The following is a 19957-nucleotide window of genomic DNA, read 5'->3' on the forward strand; positions in this document are numbered from 1 at the left end:
CTTACAGTCATGCGTGCATACATTTTTTGTGTATGGGTGGTCCCGGGGATCGAACCCACTACCTTGGCGTTCCAAGCGCCGTGCTCTACCAGCTGAGCTACAGAGGACCACAAAATGTATGAATACAATTACAGCCACGTGCAGAATTGGTTTGTTAGGTTTTAATTTATTTTATAGTAAATAGTAAGTATCCTGTTAGTGTCTTGAAATAGGAAAGACATTTGAATGTATAACTTTAAATGGTCGGTTATTGTTATTGAAAAATTCAAAGTCATCAGAAATGTTTAGGGACAACACCATCTAATACATAAAGCTATGATCACATTGTGCTTTACCCTGTAAAATAGTTCAACTATTTTATACTATCCGTACAGTAGGCTACAGATTATTTCATAATATAAGCAAGGCATAATAAACATTACCATATATTTTTTGTATTAAATGAAAATACTATCAATTTTTAACAGCAAAAACAGCTAACTAACTAATTATTGGATCATTCTGTCCTATGGAATAAAACACCAAATGGTTCCTAGCTAGCAGATTCACTAGCCTTACCCATTGCTAGAGCTTGCCTATTTAATACATTGACAAATTAGCAATACGTTGCTGTTCAGTCAATAACTTATCGTATGAATAACCATAGAGTTAACATCAGTCTATGAAAAAATAGTAAAATACATGGGTGCATCTCAAATGGCACCCTATTCCCAATATAGAGCAGTACTTTTGACCAGAGCCCTATGGGTCCTGTTCTAAAATAGTGCACAATGTGTGAAATATGCACCCTATGAGAAAATAGTAAAAATCCATATGAGCTGCATGGGGCTCAGCCCTCTATTGTTCGTTTATACAGAGGTCCCCCTCTTCCTCTCAGGCTTGACGTGGTCTGTAGTGGATCTGGACATCTGTGGCAGGGAGCAGGATGCCCAGGCCAGCACGACTGGAGTCCAGGGAACACGGCTCCTGCCCCTCCACCACTTCCATGTCAAAATGAAGCAGCAGCAGAGACAGGAACTGCTTTATCTCATTCACAGCAAAGTACCTTCCTGGGCACTTAGTGGAGCCTGAGCCAAATGGCATCCGGTAGTACTTCAGCTTCTGGCCGTCCTTATAGAAGTCCGTCTTTTCCTTTCCGTCTTCGACGTATCGGTCAAACTTGTACATCTGTTGGAAGAGTAATAAATAATATGTTTCTAGCGCATTTTTGTGATTATTATTATTTGCCTGATCCCAGATCTTTTTATGCTCTTGCCAACTCCATTGATGTCATTGTCAAGCCAAACCAAGTCCATGTTTGGCATGACAAGGAGTGACAAGGAGTGACAAGGAGTTGGCATGATAGCACAGACAGGCTATTATTTTCGACCTTCTATATTTTAAAGCTCCTTCACCCCAAAGGAGTGATATAATAAAGGGTAATATTTCCTGTTTATTGCATATTCCAGGAAAGTTTCCATTTTGTTCAGTCACAGATCATGGCAAGGTTATCACCCATCACACCCTGATTACATTAGCATGCATGTTGTGACCTTCTGAAGGCCAGTGGGTGGATTCAATCACTCACAGTCCATGCATGCTCCTCATTAATCTAACCTGGGGACAAACATACACGCACACACACACACACACACAAATAGCAGGTGGTGTGGGTGGTGGAGGGAGGCACTACAGTAGAACATAAACAACCCCCAGACCAGACTAGACTACACACAGTGAAGAGAGCCTACAGCTTTTCTAGAACGCCCACAGAATTCTGAGGACGGCTGGTCTTCTTTACCTCTGGATTCTCGTAGATCTCGGGGTCCATGTGCATGCTCTGGGGATACAGGGAGATGATATCTCCTTTCCTCACTCCGATGGAGCGCTCTCCCTCCAGCCGCAAGCTGAAGTCCTCCTGGGCCACGCGGATGTTCATGGAGGCTGAAGACAGCCTCAGACTCTCGTTTATGGAGCTCTCTGAAAACAGAACACAGAACGGTTCAGTTAGTCACCATGGGTTTTTGTTTTATAGTTACCAACATTGCCATGGGTTTTATTCTGGCCAATCTGTTCTTTTTTTTACCTTGAGTGGCCACAATACTACTGATTCACTAAATACATGTAATCACACAGAAGGGAAAGCTTGGAGACTTGAAGGCTATTAGTTAGCTATATGAACTGCTTTAGCAAAATGGCTAAAGCACAAGCTGAGTAACCAAGTCATACATAGCTTTGTTTCCACATGTATCCATCAAGGAATCCTGACTAGCAGTGTTTCATTAAAACCATTACAATCTTAACCGAGACAAGACACTATAGGTCAAAGAAGAGAGAAGAATCCTAAATTTAACTAAGGACTCATTCAACCCCCTATCACTTATAAGAACAAACAGATGTGAAACAGATATTCCACTGTCTTCCCCTGAGGAGATGAAATTGTCAGTAGTGTGTGTGAGAGAGAGAGAGCCACAGCCAGCCTAGACCAGTGGCATTTGTCTCTGAGCATGCAGTTGTCAGAAGAGATGAGGCTACAGTCAGCATGGTGGGTGCAGCAGTGTGATCTAATGTGACAGGTACAGAGTCTGGAGGGATCCTTTTGAACTGGCTTCATTACTACAATCACAGACACTGGTTTGTTGGGGGGTGGGACAGGACGATTTGCCCTAAATTGTACACAGAGCCACACATAGCGCACCTGCCATTACAGTATGAGTGTAATAAGAAGACCTAGGAGTATACAATGCCTTCGGAAAGTATTCAGACCCCTTGACTTTTTCCACATTTTGTTACGTTACAGCCTTATTCTAAAATTGATTAAATAAACAAATTCCTCAGCAATCTACGCACAATACCTCATAATGACAAAGCGAAAACAGGCTTTTAGACGTTTTTGCAAATTTATAAAAAAAACGGAAATACCTTATTTATATAAGTATTCAAACCCTTTGCTATGAGACTTGAAATTGTCACGAATTCTGCCGAGGCTGCTCCTCCTCCTTGCTCGGGCAGGCTTCGGCATTCGTCGTCCCCGGAGTACTAGCTGCCACCGTTGAATGTTATCGATGTTTGTTTGGTTTTGTCTTCTTTGTACACCTGTTTCCATTTAGTGTTCATTATGTCTCCTATAAGTTTCTCGTTTTGTTTGTAGTTATTTGTGTGTAATTGTACGCCTGTCCGTTGGGGTTGTTTGTTTTTGCATTCTCTTTATCAAGAGTATTGACGCACTGTTTGCGCATCTCTTATATTTAGTGTTTTACGCACTGTCTGCGTATCACGCGCCTCCGTCGTTCGAGGCCCTTTATTTTGTATTGTCCTTTTCCCTGACTAGTAAAGTCTGTTTGGACTAAGCTTCTGTGTCCTGCGCCTGACTCCACCACCACTTAGACATCAGCACCTCTGACAGAATTACACACCATTATGGAGTCAGCAGGAGCAGCGGCGGCACCCGAGTCGCTGGAGGATCGAGTCAGCGGTCAAGACGCCAGGATCCAGCAACTTGGATCCGCCCTGCAAGAGGTGATAAACACTCTGCGCCGATGGGAGAGTGGAGGAGTGCCCACACCTCCTCCAACCTTACCACCACCATCGGTCAGTCTTCCCATCCCAGCTCCGAAATCCAGTGGGATTCGGCTCTCGCTCCCGAGGGCGTATGATGGCACCGCAGCCGGGTGTCAGGGGTTCCTCCTGCAGGTGGAACTCTACCTGGCCACCATACACCCGGCGCCCTCGGGATACGAGAGCGTTTCCACCCTCATCACCTGTCTCACCGGCAAGGCGTTGGAGTGGGCCAACGCCGAATGGAGGGGAATAGACGCCGCCACCATCACCTACGCGGAGTTCTCCCGCCGCTTCAGGGCAGTGTTCGATCATCCACCTGAGGGGAAAGCGGCGGGGGAGCGTCTATTCTACCTCCGACAGGGGAAGAGGAGCGCACAGGAGTTCGCCCTGGAATTCCGGACTCTAGCGGCGGATGCGGGGTGGAATGAGAGGGCCCTCATCGACCACTATCGATGCAGTCTACGGGAGGACGTTCGTCGAGAGCTGGCCTGCAGGGACACCAACCTATCGTTCGACCAGTTGGTGGACATGTCCATCCGTCTCGATACCCTGCTGGCCACCCGCGGACGTCCCGAGTTGGGGCCGTCCATTCCATCCTCCAGCACCTCCGAGCCGAGCCCTATGGAGCTCGGGGGTGCTGGCGCTAGAGAGAGGAGGAGAGGGAGCCCGAGGGGGGCCGTCCCCTGCACCAACTGTGGCCGTGGAGGGCACACTGCGGCCAGGTGCTGGGGAGGGTCTCCAGGGGGACGGGACAACAGGTCACGCACTGGGGAGTCATTTCAGGTGAGTAGGCGCCCCACTTACCCAGAGCTCTCTGTTGTTCACTTATGTATACCTGTAAGATTTCCTCAGGTTGCACCTCATTCCCAGCATAAGGCGCTAGTCGATTCAGGCGCAGCTGGGAATTTTATTGATCGGAATTTTTGTGTAAGGTTAGGGATTCCACTCCTGCCTGTTGATGCTCCCTTCCCTGTCCATGCACTAGATAGTCGCCCGTTGGGATCGGGGTTGATTAGAGAGGTCACAGCACCACTAAAGATGAGTACGCAGGGGGGTTATGAGGAGACTATTCAGTTATATCTGATCGACTCTCCTGTGTATCCTGTGGTGCTGGGGCTTCCCTGGTTAATCACCCATGATCCCTCCATTTCGTGGCAACAGAGGGCTCTCAAGGAGTGGTCTGCCCAGTGTGTAGGGCGATGTCTAGGTGTTTCCGTGGGGGCGACCTCGGTGGAGAGTCCGAACCAAGTGCCCGCATTGCACATTCCCCCTGAGTATGAGGATTTAGCACTTGTGTTCAGCAAAACGAGAGCGACGCGATTGCCGCCTCATAGACAGGGGGATTGTGCGATAGACCTCCAGACAAGAGCAGCGCTTCCGTGGAGCCATGTGTATCCTCTGTCTCAAGAGGAGAAGGTGGCTATGGAGACATACATAGCCGAGTCTCTGAGACAGGGATACATACGTCCCTCCACTTCCCCTGCGTCCTCAAGTTTCTTTTTTGTGAAGAAGAAGGATGGAGGGTTGCGCCCGTGTATTGATTACCGTAGTCTCAATCAGATCACTGTGAAATACAGTTATCCACTCCCTCTGATTGCGAGTATGACGGAATCATTACACGGAGCGTGTTTCTTCACAAAACTGGATCTCAGGAGCGCCTACAACTTGGTGCGCATTAGGGAGGGAGATGAATGGAAGACAGCATTTAGTACCACCTCGGGTCATTATGAGTATCAAATCAAATCAAATGGTATTGGTCACATGCGCCGAATACAACAGGTGCAGACATTACAGTGAAATGCTTACTTACAGCCCTTAACCAACAGTGCATTTATTTTAAACAAAAAAGTAAGAATAAAACAACAACAAAAAAAGTGTTGAGAAAAAAAGAGCAGAAGTAAAATAAAGTGACAGTAGGGAGGCTATATATACAGGGGGGTACCGTTGCAGAGTCAATGTGCGGGGGCACCGGCTAGTTGAGGTAGTTGAGGTAATATGTACATGTGGGTAGAGTTAAAGTGACTATGCATAAATACTTAACAGAGTAGCAGCAGCGTAAAAAGGATGGGGTGGGGGGGCAGTGCAAATAGTCCGGGTAGCCATGATTAGCTGTTCAGGAGTCTTATGGCTTGGGGGTAGAAGCTGTTGAGAAGTCTTTTGGACCTAGACTTGGCACTCCGGTACCGCTTGCCGTGCGGTAGCAGAGAGAACAGTCTATGACTAGGGTGGCTGGAGTCTTTGACAATTTTGAGGGCCTTCCTCTGACACCGCCTGGTATAGAGGTCCTGGATGGCAGGAAGCTTTGCCCCAGTGATGTACTGGGCCGTACGCACTACCCTCTGTAGTGCCTTGCGGTCAGAGGCCAAGCAGTTGCCATACCAGGCGGTGATGCAACCAGTCAGGATGCTCTCGATGGTGCAGCTGTATAATTCTTTGAGGATCTGAGGACCCATGCCAAATCTTTTTAGTCTCCTGAGGGGGAATAGGCTTTGTCGTGCCCTCTTCACGACTGTCTTGGTGTGTTTGGACCATGATAGTTCGTTGGTGATGTGGACACAAAGGAACTTGAAGCTCTCAACCTGTTCCACTACAGCCCCGTCGATGAGAATGGGGGCGTGCTCAGTCCTCTTTTTTTTCCTGTAGTCCACAATCATCTCCTTTGTCTTGGTCACGTTGAGGGAGAGGTTGTTGTCCTGGCACCACACGGCCAGATCTCTGACCTCCTCCCTATAGGCTGTCTCATCGTTGTCGGTGATCAGGCCTACCACTGTTGTGTCGTCGGCAAACTTAATGATGGTGTTGGAGTCGTGCCTGGCCATGCAGTCATGGGTGAACAGAGAGTACAGGAGGGGACTGAGCACGCACCCCTGAGGGGCCCCCGTGTTGAGGATCAGTGTGGCAGATGTGTTGTTACCTACCCTTACCACCTGGGGGCGGCCCGTCAGGAAGTCCAGGATCCAGTTGCAGAGGGAGGTGTTTAGTCCCAGGATCCTTAGCTTAGTGATGAGCTTAGAGGGCACTATGGTGTTGAATGCTGAGCTGTAGTCAATGAATAGCATTCTCACGTAGGTGTTCCTCTTGTCCAGGTGGGAAAGGGCAGTGTGGAGTGCGATAGAGATTGCATCATCTGTGGATCTGTTGGGGCGGTATGCAAATTGGAGTGGGTCTAGGGTTTCTGGGATTATGCTGTTGATGTGAGCCATGACCAGTCTTTCAAAGCACTTCATGGCTACAGACGTCAGTGCTACGGGTCGGTAGTAATTTAGGCAGGTTATCTTAGAGTTCTTGGGCACGGGGACTATGGTGGTCTGCTTGAAACATGTTGGTATTACAGACTCAGTCAGGGACATGTTGAAAATGTCAGTGAAGACACTTGCCAGTTGGTCAGCACATGCTCGGAGTACACGTCCTGGTAATCCGTCTGGCCCTGCGGCCTTGTGAATGTTGACCTGCTTAAAAGTCTTACTCACATCGGCTACGGAGAGCGTGATCACATAGTCATCCGGAACAGCTGGTGCTCTCATGCATGCTTCAGTGTTGCTTGCCTCGAAGCGAGCATAGAAGTGGTTTAGCTCGTCTGGTAGGCTTGTGTCACTGGGCAGCTCGCGGCTGTGCTTCCCTTTGTAGTCTGTAATAGTTTTCAAGCCCTGCCACATCCGACGAGCGTCAGAGCCAGTGTAGTATGATTCAATCTTAGACCTGTATTGACTCTTTGCCTGTTTGATGGTTCGTCAGAGGTCATAGCGGGATTTCTTATAAGCGTCCGGGTTAGAGTCCCGTTCCTTGAAAGCGGCAGCTCTACCCTTTAGCTCAGTGCGGATGTTTCCTGTAATCCATGGCTTCTGGTTGGGGTATGTACGTACGGTCACTGTGGGGACGACATCATCGATGCACTTATTGATGAAGCCAGTGACTGATGTGGTGTACTCCTCAATGCTGTCTGAAGAATCCCGGAACATGTTCCAGTCTGTGCTAGCAAAACAGTCCTGTAGCTTAGCATCTGCGTCATCTGACCACTTTTTTATTAACCGAATCACTGGTGCTTCCTGCTTCAGTTTTTGCTTATAAGCAGGAATCAGGAGGATAGAGTTATGGTCAGATTTGCCAAATGGAGGGCGAGGGAGAGCTTTGTATGCGTCTCTGTGTGTGGAGTAAAGGTGGTCTAGAGTTTTTTTCCCTCTGGTTGCACATTTAACATGCTGGTAGAAATTAGGTAGAACGGATTTAAGTTTCCCTGCATTAAAGTCCCCGGCCACTAGGAGCGCTGCATCTGGATGAGCGTTTTCCTGTTGATTAATGGCCTTGTACAACTCATTCAGTGCAATCTTAATGCCAGCATTGGTTTGTGGTGGTAAATAGACAGCTATGAAAAATATAGATGAAAACTCTCTTGGTAAATAGTGTGGTCTACAGCTTATCATAAGATACTCTACCTCAGGCGAGCAAAACCTCGAGACTTCCTTAGTATTTGATTTTGTGCACCAGCTGTTGTTTACAAATATACACAGACCGCCACCCCTTGTCTTACCAGAGTCTGCCGTTCTGTCCTGTCGATGTAGCGTATAGCCTGCTAGCTGAATGTTATCATTGTTGTCGTTCAGCCACGACTCCGTGAAACATAAGATATTACAGTTTTTAATGTCCCGTTGGTAGGATAACCGTAATCTTAAATCGTCCATTTTATTCTCAAAAGCTTGAACGTTGGCTAATAGGATTGATGGGAGAGGCAGTTTACTCGCTCGCCTTCGGATCCTTACAAGGCACCCGGATCTGCGTCCGCGATATCTCCGTCTCTTCCTCACGCGAATGACGGGGATTTGGGCCTTGTCGGGTGTTTGTAGGATATCCTTCGCGGCCGCCTCGTTGAAGAAAAAATCTTCGTCCAATGCGAGGTGAGTAATCGCTGTCCTGATATCCAGAAGCTCTTTTTGGTTATAAGAGACGATGGCAGAAACATTATGTACAAAATAAATTACAAATAACGCGGAAAAACACACATAATAGTACAATTGGTTAGAGGGCTGTAAAACGGCAGCCATCTTCTCCGGCGCTGTTCTATCTGTCATGCCATACGGGTTAATGAATGCTCCTTCAGTCTTCCAATCCTTTGTGGACGAGATCTTCCGGGACACGCATGGGCAAGGTGTGGTAGTGTACATTGACAACATTCTAGTGTACTCTTCTACACGAGCCGAGCATGTAGCCCTGGTGCGCCGAGTGTTGGGTAGGCTGTTGGAGCACGACTTGTATGTCAAGGCAGAGAAATGTCTGTTTTTCCAGGAGTCTGTCTCCTTTTTGGGTTATCGGTTGTCCGCATCAGGGGTGAAGATGGAGGTTGACCGTGTGTCAGCCGTGCGTAATTGGCAAACCCCAACCACGGTTAAAGAGGTGCAGCAGTTTTTGGGTTTTGCCAATTACTACCGGAGGTTTATCCGGGGTTTTGGACAGGTGGCAGCTCCCATAACTTCCCTGCTGAAGGGGGGCCCGGTGCGTTTGCAGTGGTCAGCTGAGGCGGACAGGGCATTTGGTAAACTGAAGGACCTGTTCACTTCGGCTCCGGTGCTGGCGCATCCGGACCCCACTTTACCATTCCAGGTAGAGGTGGACGCGTCAGAGGCCGGTATTGGGGCCGTACTGTCGCAACGGTCCGGCACGCCACCTAAACTCTGCCCCTGTGCTTTTTATTCCAAGAAGCTCAGCCCAGCGGAGCGAAATTATGACGTAGGGGACAGGGAGCTGTTAGCCGTGGTTCAAGCCCTAAAGGTGTGGAGGCATTGGCTTGAGGGGGCTCAACACCCTTTTCTCATTTTGACTGACCACCGTAACCTGGAGTACATCCGGCAGCTAGGAGATTGTTTCTAACCCGGTTCATATTTAAAATAACGTACATCCCTGGGTCCCAGAACGGTAAGGTAGACGCCCTGTCCCGGCGGTATGACACAGAGGAGAGGTCCATTGAGCCCACTCCCATACTGCCGGAGTCTTGTCTGGTGGCACCGGTGGTGTGGGAGGTCGATGCGGAAATCGAGCGGGCGTCGCGTACTGACCCTAGTCCCCCAGAGTGTCCTGTGGGTCGGACGTACGTTCCGCTCGAAGTTCGTGATCGTCTGATTTATTGGGCTTATACGTCCCCCTCTTCTGGACATCCAGGTATTGGCCGGACAGTGCACTGCCTTAGCGCTAAGTACTGGTGGCCAACGTTAGCTAGGGATGTGAGGGTTTATGTCTCCTCCTGCTCGGTGTGCGCCCAGTGTAAGGCGCCTAGACACCTGCCCAGGGGGAAGTTACAACCCCTGCCCGTTCCACAACGGCCATGGTCTCACCTCTCGGTGGACTTCGTTACAGACCTTCCCCCCTCTCAGGGGAATCCTACTATACTGGTCGTTGTGGATCGGTTCTCTAAGGCCTGTCGTCTCCTCCCAATGCCGGGTCTCCCTACTGCCCTACAGACCGCTGAGGCACTGTTTACCCACGTCTTTCGGCACTACGGGGTGCCCGAGGATATTGTGTCTGATCGAGGTCCCCAGTTCACCTCCAGAGTCTGGAGGGCGTTCATGGAACGCTTGGGGGTCTCGGTGAGCCTTACCTCAGGGTACAACCCAGAGAGCAATGGGCAGGTAGAAAGAGTTAACCAGGATGTGGGTAGGTTTCTGAGATCTTATTGCCAGGGCCGGCCGGAGGAGTGGGCGAGGTATATCCCCTGGGCAGAGATGGCACAGAACTCTCTCCGCCACTCCTCCACCAACCTAACCCCTTTCCAGTGTGCGTTAGGGTATCAGCCGGTTCTGGCACCATGGCATCAGAGCCAGATCGAGGCTCCTGCGGTGGATGAGTGGGTGCGGCGCTCGGAGGAGACGTGGAACGCTGCACACGTCCATCTGCAGCGGGCCATCCGTCGACAAAAGGCGAGCGCCGATCTCCACCGCAGTGAGGGTCCGGTGTACGCACCTGGAGATCGAGTCTGGCTCTCGACTCGAAACCTGCCCCTCCGCCTGCCCTGCCGGAAGCTGGGTCGGCGGTTTGTGGGGCCATTTAAAGTCCTGAGGATATTGAATGAGGTGTGTTACAGGTTACAACTGCCTATTGATTATCACATTAACCCCTCGTTCCATGTGTCTCTTCTCAGGCCGGTGGTAGCTGGTCCACTCCAGGACTGTGAGATAAGAGAGACTCCTCCGCCCCCACTGGACATCGAGGGGACTCTGGCGTACACAGTTCGGTCCATCTTGGATTCGAGACGTCGGATGGGGGGTCTCCAATATCTCGTGGAGTGGGAGGGGTATGGCCCGGAGGAACGGTGCTGGGTGCCTAGGAGGGACATCTTAGATCCATCCCTCCTGACTGAGTTCCACCGTGGTCATCCCACGCGCCCTGCTCCGCGTCCTCCTGGTCGTCCCCGAGGCCGGGGTCGGCGCACGGCTGGAGCCGCGCGTCAAGGGGGGGGGTACTGTCACGAATTCTGCCGAGGCTGCTCCTCCTCCTTGCTCGGGCAGGCTTCGGCGTTCGTCGTCCCCGGAGTACTAGCTGCCACCGTTGAATGTTATCGATGTTTGTTTGGTTTTGTCTTCTTTGTACACCTGTTTCCATTTAGTGTTCATTATGTCTCCTATAAGTTTCTCGTTTTGTTTGTAGTTATTTGTGTGTAATTGTACGCCTGTCCGTTGGGGTTGTTTGTTTTTGCATTCTCTTTATCAAGAGTATTGACGCACTGTTTGCGCATCTCTTATATTTAGTGTTTTACGCACTGTCTGCGTATCACGCGCCTCCGTCGTTCGAGGCCCTTTATTTTGTATTGTCCTTTTCCCTGACTAGTAAAGTCTGTTTGGACTAAGCTTCTGTGTCCTGCGCCTGACTCCACCACCACTTAGACATCAGCACCTCTGACAGAAATTGAGCTCAGGTGCATCCTGTTTCCATTGATCATCCTTGAGATGTTTTTACAACTTGATTGGAGTCCACCTGTGGTAAATTCAATTGATTGGACATGATTTGGAAAGACACACACCTGTCTATATAAGTTCCCACAGTTGACAGTGCATGTCAGAGCAAAAACCAAGCTATGAGGTCGAAGGTATTGTCCGTAGAGCTCCGAGACAGGATTTTGTCGAGGCACAGATCTGGGGAAGGGTACCAAAACATGTCTGCAGCATTGAAGGTCCCCAAGAACACAGTGGCCTTCATCATTCTTAAATGGAAGAAGTTTAGAACCACCAAGACTCTTCCTAGAGCTGGCCGCCCCGCCAAACTGAGCAATCGGGAGAAAAGGGCCTTGGTCAGGGAGGTGACCAAGAACCCGATGGTCACTCTGACAGAGCTCTAGAGATCCTCTGTGGAGATGGGAGAACCTTCCAGAAGGACAACCATCTCTGCAGCACTCCACAAATCAGGCCTTTATGGTAGAGTGGCCAGACGGAAGCCAAAAGGCACCTAAAGACTCTCAGACCATGACAAACAAGATTCTCTGGTCTGATGAAACCAAGTTTGAGCTCTTTGGCCTGAATGCCAAGCATCACGTCTGGAGGAAATCTGGCACCATCCCTACGGTGAAGCATGGTGGTGGCAGCATCATGCTGTGTGGATGTTTCTCAGTGGCAGGGACTGGGAGACTAGTCAGAAATGGAGAAACTCCCCAAATACAGGTGTGCCAAGCTTGTAGCATTATACCCAAGAAGACTTGAGGCTTTAATCGGTGCCAAAGTTGCTTCAACAAAGTACTGAATAAAGGGTCTGAATACTTATGTACATGTGATATTTAAGTTTTTTATTTTTAATAAATTAGCAAACATTTCTTAAAACCTGTTTTTGCTTTGTCATTATGGGGTATTGTGTGTAGATTGATGAGGAAAAATAACAATTTAATCAATTTTAGAATAAGGCTGTGACCTAACAAAATGTGGAAAAAGTCAAGAGGTCTGAATACTTTCCGAAGTCACTGTATATGTATGTATGTATATTCAGATATACAGAGGATTGGAAGGCCCTCTCAAAGCCACACTACCATAGACAACTGAACTCTGTCTGTACAAAAAGACCACTTAGTTAAATCAAAGAGGGATACAATTATACATTATATCAGTCATAAAATGCTTTGGACAAATTGGACACTATGCAGACAGACCTAACAATGACACACCACAATTATAACCTGCCCAGATAAAGTAGGCAAAAATGATAAGCCAGATATAGTAGAATACAATGAAACCCTACCCAGATACAGTAGGCTGTCCAGCTGTTCTCGGGTGAAGGTGACGTCTCGGTTGTGGTCTGCTTCTAGTCCTGAGACCTTCAGGACACAATGGATCTCCTCACGCACTACTGCAAGGGCCTCTGGGTGTGTCACCAGGTAATACATGGCCCAGAAGGTGGCTGGGACTGTGTTTCCCACCGACGCCCATAGAATGGCAAAATGATGAGCTGGGGCAGGTACAGAGAAGAGAGTCTTATAGTTAGGTTTGGAATGTTCTGGTTGAAGTCAAAGTAGCACATGTTATGTTGTAGGTGTATACAGAGATGCAGCTACATGGTAATACAATGTTGTTCCTACAGTTATTACTGTGTAGGTATAAGGGTATATGGTAAAGTTAAGAGTAATGCCGGGCATACACTACACGATTTCGCCACAATCTTGCCGTCCCAGACAAATTATCATGATCGGGGTGAAATCCTATGAACTTGGGCTAGGATCAGTACATCGGCAATAATTTCCTTTATTTTTGGGAATCAGACGTGTTTAATAGGCTAAATTACACATTCTGTTAACATATGACCCCAAAGTGATCTATCTTGCAATGATAATTTTTCACGAAGAAGTTTGGATGTAGTGAACTACTTTTTCAAAGTAATTTCAGTTAAGTTAAATATATGTTTCTTAAGGGTAGCTTTAGTGTAGTTTAAACATTTACACAAAAAAACAACAGCGAAACATACAAAATAATGTATCTTTCATCTCTCTGTGTTTTATAAATGTACTTCAATTCCCAAGAGGCTGAATGTATCTCACCGGAATAAGCATCAAAACAGCGCCCCTCTGTCTCAGTCTGCGTAGCCCATCTATCTGATGCTTTCTGGTCAAAAAGAGTATGACATTGTTGCCGCCCGTAGCATTGAATGCAAGGGAAGCCAACAAGCATTTGGCCTCCCTTGATAAAAAAAGAAAAAAATTATAGCCAATCAGCGTTGAGGTAAACTGAGTGAGTGCACCAAAAAAAAGTGTCAAGGGAAGCCAGTTTGGATTTCGCTTCACACCAATCACATCACATCAAAAGCTAAATATAATTGACAGAAAAAACTTGAATTGTACCATGGACAGCCACATCATATTAAGCTTACGTTAATTGGACTAAATCGTTTTTGCTATTTCTTAGTTGTCACTGTATTAGACTAAGCCTAGGTGATTAGATGATGTTGAAATGTTACAGTTGAAATGGTTCTGGAATAGTGGAGTGAGTGCCTGTTTACTTTGCGACTTGCGGTAACTCTCCCAGGTTCTAAATCAATAGATGTTTAGTAGTCTGAAAATGTCGGAAACATTAACTTGCTTGACCATGCTGTAGGTCATGTAACTGTTTGTTACATGCAATATGTGTTGTGGACTTTACCGGACAGATGTTGCTCTCTTGTTTTGTGATGAAACAAAGGTGTGGTTGAATTTATTCTGCCACTGTGTCTTCTTATTGTCTCGGCCTTAGGCCTATATATCACGGTAGCAAGGCATATTACCGAGATGGATTTACATATTCAAATGTAGGAAGTATGGTAAAGTACATCACAGAAACGTATAAATAGGCCCAGGTGCTACAGTATATCAGCTGTGTGTACCTGCTTTATCTACGTCTCCCATGCAGTCATACTGTTCAAACAGTGCTGCTCTTTCCTTTATGAACCCAGACGTGTTGGACCATGTAGACATCCTCTGAGGGTGGAAGTAGTTGATGAGTTTATCCCGGATGGTTTTGGTTCCTCCCAGCAGAGAGATGGGAATCCTGGCGATGAGGAGGGGGAACATAGTGTCGAACTTGACAAAGTCCTGTCGGAGTGTCACAATTCCGCTGTGTCTGTTGGTGTGGGCAGGCTTGCCATACATGGTCAGGAAAGTAGCCTCAAACATGACAGAATTGCAGAACTGGTACATACTTTCAGTCCTCCACTCGCTCTCCCCATCCAGGTAGTCTTGTTCGAACACAAGCATGAGATTTCCCATCATGCTCTCTGTCAGGTTATCGAGGTTGTCGCCCTGCAGAAGGCGGAAGGACCTCTGGATGTGCTCGTCCATGCCGGGGAACTTGCCGCTCCTGACAGGGGGGTAGCCGAACGTCAAGGGGGCCACTTGGTCAGAAAACTCATGGAAGTCCAGCTGTTTGCCATGTTTGATGATGTATGGATACAGCAACGGGTTCATTATAAATGTCATGTATTTACCTGAGGGGAAATACGAGGACAGGATTGTATTTCAATAGACATGAAACACGTGTACTGTGTAATGTATTGTCTAATCAGATTGTCTGATGTGTGTTCGTAACTTTACTGTTTTAAAAGAGCATTATGCCATAAGTAATAAGCATAGTAATAAGCACAATACATATATTTTATCAACCATTTCAGTAATATTCATTTGCTTCTTTTTAGAACTACATTATTATGAAATGTATACATAAAACATTAGTATCACCCACCAGCAATCAGCACAGTAAATACATCTCCATGTTTCTCCTTATGTGCTGCAAGAAATCCATGTGCATTCTTTCGAAACTCCAAAGCCTTCCCAAGGAATGGAATCCAACCATTTACAAGTGGAGGCTCCCCATCTCTCCTATAAAAGAGAAAAACATAAGAAAATTGTATTTTACATGAAGTAATATTGGATATGTCATACCATCAACAAATATATGCATCTAAAATCTTTCAGGCGAAATAAGAGATAAAGCATTGATCTATCTGATTCAGATACAATATAAATGTGATCTTATGGAAATAGGAACTGGTAACAGAGACAAGGCGTAGGCATGTGATCGAGCATCTATCAAACCTTCAAGCTGGACTGGTATCAGCTATCCCCAACACCTATTCTCTTTTAACACATATACAGTGTAACAAACAAATACAGCAGCTGCTGGGTGGCAAGGTTTAAAGGAAGAATTTAAAGACCGAGAATTGAGCACACAGACATGACACAGAGCATCTCAGACAAAATTAAATGACAGCGCACAAATCACTCCAGGGCCTTACAAATTGTATCCAACTCAAACAGCTATATCTTAAGTAGGGTTGCAAAATGAACCTGGCTGAAGGATTCCGGATTTCCTGCTTATTCCCTCCTGATTCCAGGGAACCTCAAACTGGGATTTCGTTTTTTTCTATTTTTTTTTTAGTTCCCGGAATTTTGCAACCCTAATCTGAAGTGAATACAGATGGAAGACAATTACAAAGAAGGCAACATGGGAGTCCTGCATAGCAATATAATAGTTTAGCGATTACAGGAAGAGTAGGCTGGTTATTTTCCCAGGGAAATTTAACACTGTACATCTAACACTGCTCTGTTCTCTCACTGTCTATCCTACAGTTCAAATTAAATATTACCTTCTTATCCATGTATGTGAGTGTGTGTGTGTGTGTGTGTGTGTGTGTGTGTGTGTGTGTGTGTGTGTGTGTGTGTGTGTGTGTGTGTGTGTGTGTGTGTGTGTGTGTGTGTGTGTGTGTGTGTGTGTGTGTGTGCATGCGCGTGTGTGTGTGCAGTAAAAATAATCCATGCATTAACATTGGTTAAAGAAAGGCAGGGGCACTTTTGATCCTGTCAACAGGATTCAACACACATACACACTGGGCCTTCAACACACATTACATCTACACACACACTGGGCCCTTAAAACACACACACACACACACACACACACACACACACACTGGTCCTTCAGAACACATCAAATCAAATAAAAGTTTATTGGTCACGTACTCAGTTAGCAGGTGTTATAGCAGTGCAGTGAAATGCTTATGTTACTAGCTCCTAACAATGCAGTCAAATGTCAAACAATTAACATGTAAAGAAAAATACACACAAAAAAAGGCATGAAATCAAGAACGGCAGGCGAATCCAATTAACAACCCCAATAGCACTGTTGCAGTATCAAAATGCAATCTATACATATGTACACTGGGGAATTTACACAAGATGAACTAAGAATGACATGTACAGTAGTACATATATTAGATTGAGATATGTCAAGAATCCAGTATATAAATAAATATGCGGTGTGAATAAACAGTGTAACTAAAATACAACGTACAGTAGTGGAAATATTACAATAAGCTATGTCAGGGATAGAGTATTTAAATACACAGTGTGAAATGGGAAGTGACCAGTGGTTCAATGCCTCTACAACATGGGACAGCAGCGTTGGCTGTGAGTGTGTGTTAGTGTGTATGTGCGTTACATTACATTACAGACACACACTGGACAGACCCTTATATTATATTAACTCCACTCAAACGCTAAGCATAGAACATCCTCTCTCCTTTATCGTGGATGATCTTGCGGGAGTGGACAGAAAACTGTAATACAAACTGAGAAGATTCAGAAAGCTACTATCAAATATTTGTTCAATGATTTTTGAAGCTTAAGGATATGGTTACCAATCAGGGTTTATTTGACCAGTTAGAGGTTGAGCTGGCAAGACATTTGCTTATATAGGCTATAGCCACAGGGTGTGTCCACTAGACTATTAGCATACATGAGTTAGGGGCACAATGTTACCCGTCATCTTCTCCCTTATTTGCCCTATAGACACACAATGTCAGTGGGTCATTATACTGATATAACAGAGGCAGCATTGTAAGGTGCAGTATACTACAAAGTATTGTGTCATTGAAAACAAATACATAGGCTAACTGTTACAATAGATTTCAATATCATTCCTGTCCTGTACCTGTTTTTGGAAACACAAAACACATAATGTCTTATGCAGGAAGATACTGTATCTAGAGCTGACGTGGTGCAGCACGGAGTACAGTCTCCCGTGTCACAAAATAATGCATGACAATCAACAAAACAGTACTAATCTGGGCAATGTCAGTGCTAAACTAACTCATGTGTGTGCTTATCCATCCAAGGGATAAGATTCCATTTCTCCTGCTAGGGTGTGGAGAGAGCTGGTCATGAGAGACTATCTGCTATTTGTGAGGCCTCAAGCTGACAAGTCAGACCAGGCTTGCTTGTTGTTGTGCTTGTGCCCCCACCTAGTCCACACTGCTGCCTGCTTGCTTGTCTGCCTGCCTGCCAGCCACTTGTCAGAAGCAATCAGGGAGTATGATAGTGTCTGCCAGCAGTGAGCACATTTGGATAGGTCAGCATCAGAATAAGGGCCCCATGCGTCAGTAACAATATAACAACAGATGTCCACACTGCAGCAATGAGTGTTTATCAATTAGACCGGTCATTTGTTATATTTCACATTAAACAAAAATGGATGATATGTAGAATTTGGAATCCCATTTACCTTTACTGTTGAGGCCCTATTTGCTAGGAAGTTGCAACCCATCATTAAGTTCTGTTGCAATTAGCTTGCAGGGGCAAGCTTATGCAATCCATAACATGTTCCTCTTACTCAAGATCATCAACAGCAAGGTACTTCCCTTTTAAATAGATAAAAAGAGCATGGTGGGGAACACTGGGGATGATGACTATACTCAGCAGACCTGGGTTCAAATACTATTTGAAATAATTTGAAATACTTTATCTGCACTTGATTGAGCTTGTCTGGCACAATTTAACCAATAGATTAGTCCCAAAACTGTAAACCCCACCATCTGGCCCTCCAGGCTGTCTAGACACTCGAGCAAACGCTCAAATATTTCAAATAGTATTTGAACCCACCAGGTCTGATCCTCAGTGAGATGCCCATTGCAAACAATGCTGATGGAAATGCCTTTAGAGCCTGTGTTTGTGGCTGACCTACTTCTCACAGAGAACACAGTAGGTTTGCAGTCCTAAATGGCACCCTATTCCCTTTATAGTGCAATAATTTTGACAGGGCTCTGGTCAAAAGTAGTGCACTATTAGGGCTAGGTTGTCATTTGGGATGAAACCAGGGTTTGCAGTCCCATGAATTCGCAGCAACAGCAGCAAATGGAACTTAACAAGACATTCAATAACTGCAACCTACTATCTTATCAAGGGGAAATAATAAAGATATTTAAGATTATGAAAACTATGTTCAAAGAGAAAACAACACTGAAGAAAAGGTAAAGTACTGTTTGTTTGGATATAGCTACACTCAGTGGCATACATAGGCTACACAGTCATAGTATTTTTAACAATGTAAATCTTCAGTCTAATTGGGAAAACATCTCTCACCTATCTGGCCATTGGCCAATGCAGATTTTATAATTCCTAAAATAATGCATTTCATTTCAGCAAATGTGTACACCGTCACATTTATGGTTGCTACATTGTTACAACATTGTTACAACTTTTCACACGAAGTTGCAGGCTATAACTTGTTGGCTATAGTTACACTAGTTATTTTTTAAAAAGTCATGTAACAATGTAGCAACAACAAGACGCTCACTCAAGAAACATAACCATCTAGGATAAACTGTCTGAAAGACAGTCTATCTATTTAATTGATTTAGGCAATCTTCTTCATGTTCTTACACAACAGTGTGATAACCTTCTCCTGCATGAAAGCTATACAAATAACATGTGTTTTTAAGGACCTTGAACTACTATCAGCTTAAAGTGTTTAGGCAAAATTTATATTCCTAAACATCAACGCGAACACCAACAGAGTTATCACACAAACTCTTAAAATGAACTCGGAATTCATCCACCACTTGCCTTGTTCTCCTGAACCGCACGCTGAGTAAGTAGAGCACCAAAAAGCCAAACAACAAAGGTAAAACAAACTCTAACATTTCCTTGGGAGATGATAAGACGTTCCACAATAGGGAAAACTTCGGGAAGTTGTAAATCAATAGTTGTAATCGATAGTCGAAGTCAACCGCTCTCCTTCATATTGCCACTGTTCGAGTTTGGTCACGTGGGCGCGCTGTTTCTGACCTGACCACTTTCTAACCAGACGTGTGTTATGCTGGGCAATGTGGCTTTTATTACAGGAAGTACATTAGTTAAAAGAGTTGAGGAATGAAGCAATGCTGTTGAGCAACAGTGTGAGAGAAAAAAATCAAACGTGACATACAAACCACAGCTCAAGACATGTTCCAGATGGTTTGTTATTTTGCCGTCTCTAATTGGTAGCATACATTGCATGCACTCACACCCTTCTATCTTGTTGCTGCATATGCTCAAACAATGTCTTAAAAACTGAGGCTTAGCCTACCTGCCTTGGCTACTAATGAATGTAAACAAAGAAAAAAAAGAGTCATCATGGAAATGTCAACATCAATGCACAGTTGCTGAAAGGCT

The 19957-nt window shown here is 45.8% G+C and overlaps 1 protein-coding gene across 1 annotated transcript; it reads right to left on the reverse strand.

Moving 5' to 3' along the window:
- Nucleotides 1–148: 148 nt before the first annotated feature.
- On the reverse strand, nt 149–19677 carry cyp7b1 (cytochrome P450, family 7, subfamily B, polypeptide 1). Its single transcript, XM_084188292.1, has 6 exons — nt 19370–19677; nt 15213–15349; nt 14359–14958; nt 12748–12954; nt 1781–1959; nt 149–1167 (listed from the first exon to the last, which is right to left on the reverse strand). Exons 1-6 carry the CDS (start codon nt 19444–19446, stop codon nt 874–876), a joined length of 1494 nt encoding a protein of 497 aa, XP_084044418.1. The 5' UTR covers nt 19447–19677; the 3' UTR covers nt 149–873.
- Between the last annotated feature and the right edge of the window lie 280 nt (nt 19678–19957).

The sequence above is a fragment of the Coregonus lavaretus genome (genome assembly GCF_964263955.1).
Source record: "Coregonus lavaretus genome assembly, chromosome: 23".
Taxonomy (NCBI): domain Eukaryota; kingdom Metazoa; phylum Chordata; class Actinopteri; order Salmoniformes; family Salmonidae; genus Coregonus; species Coregonus lavaretus.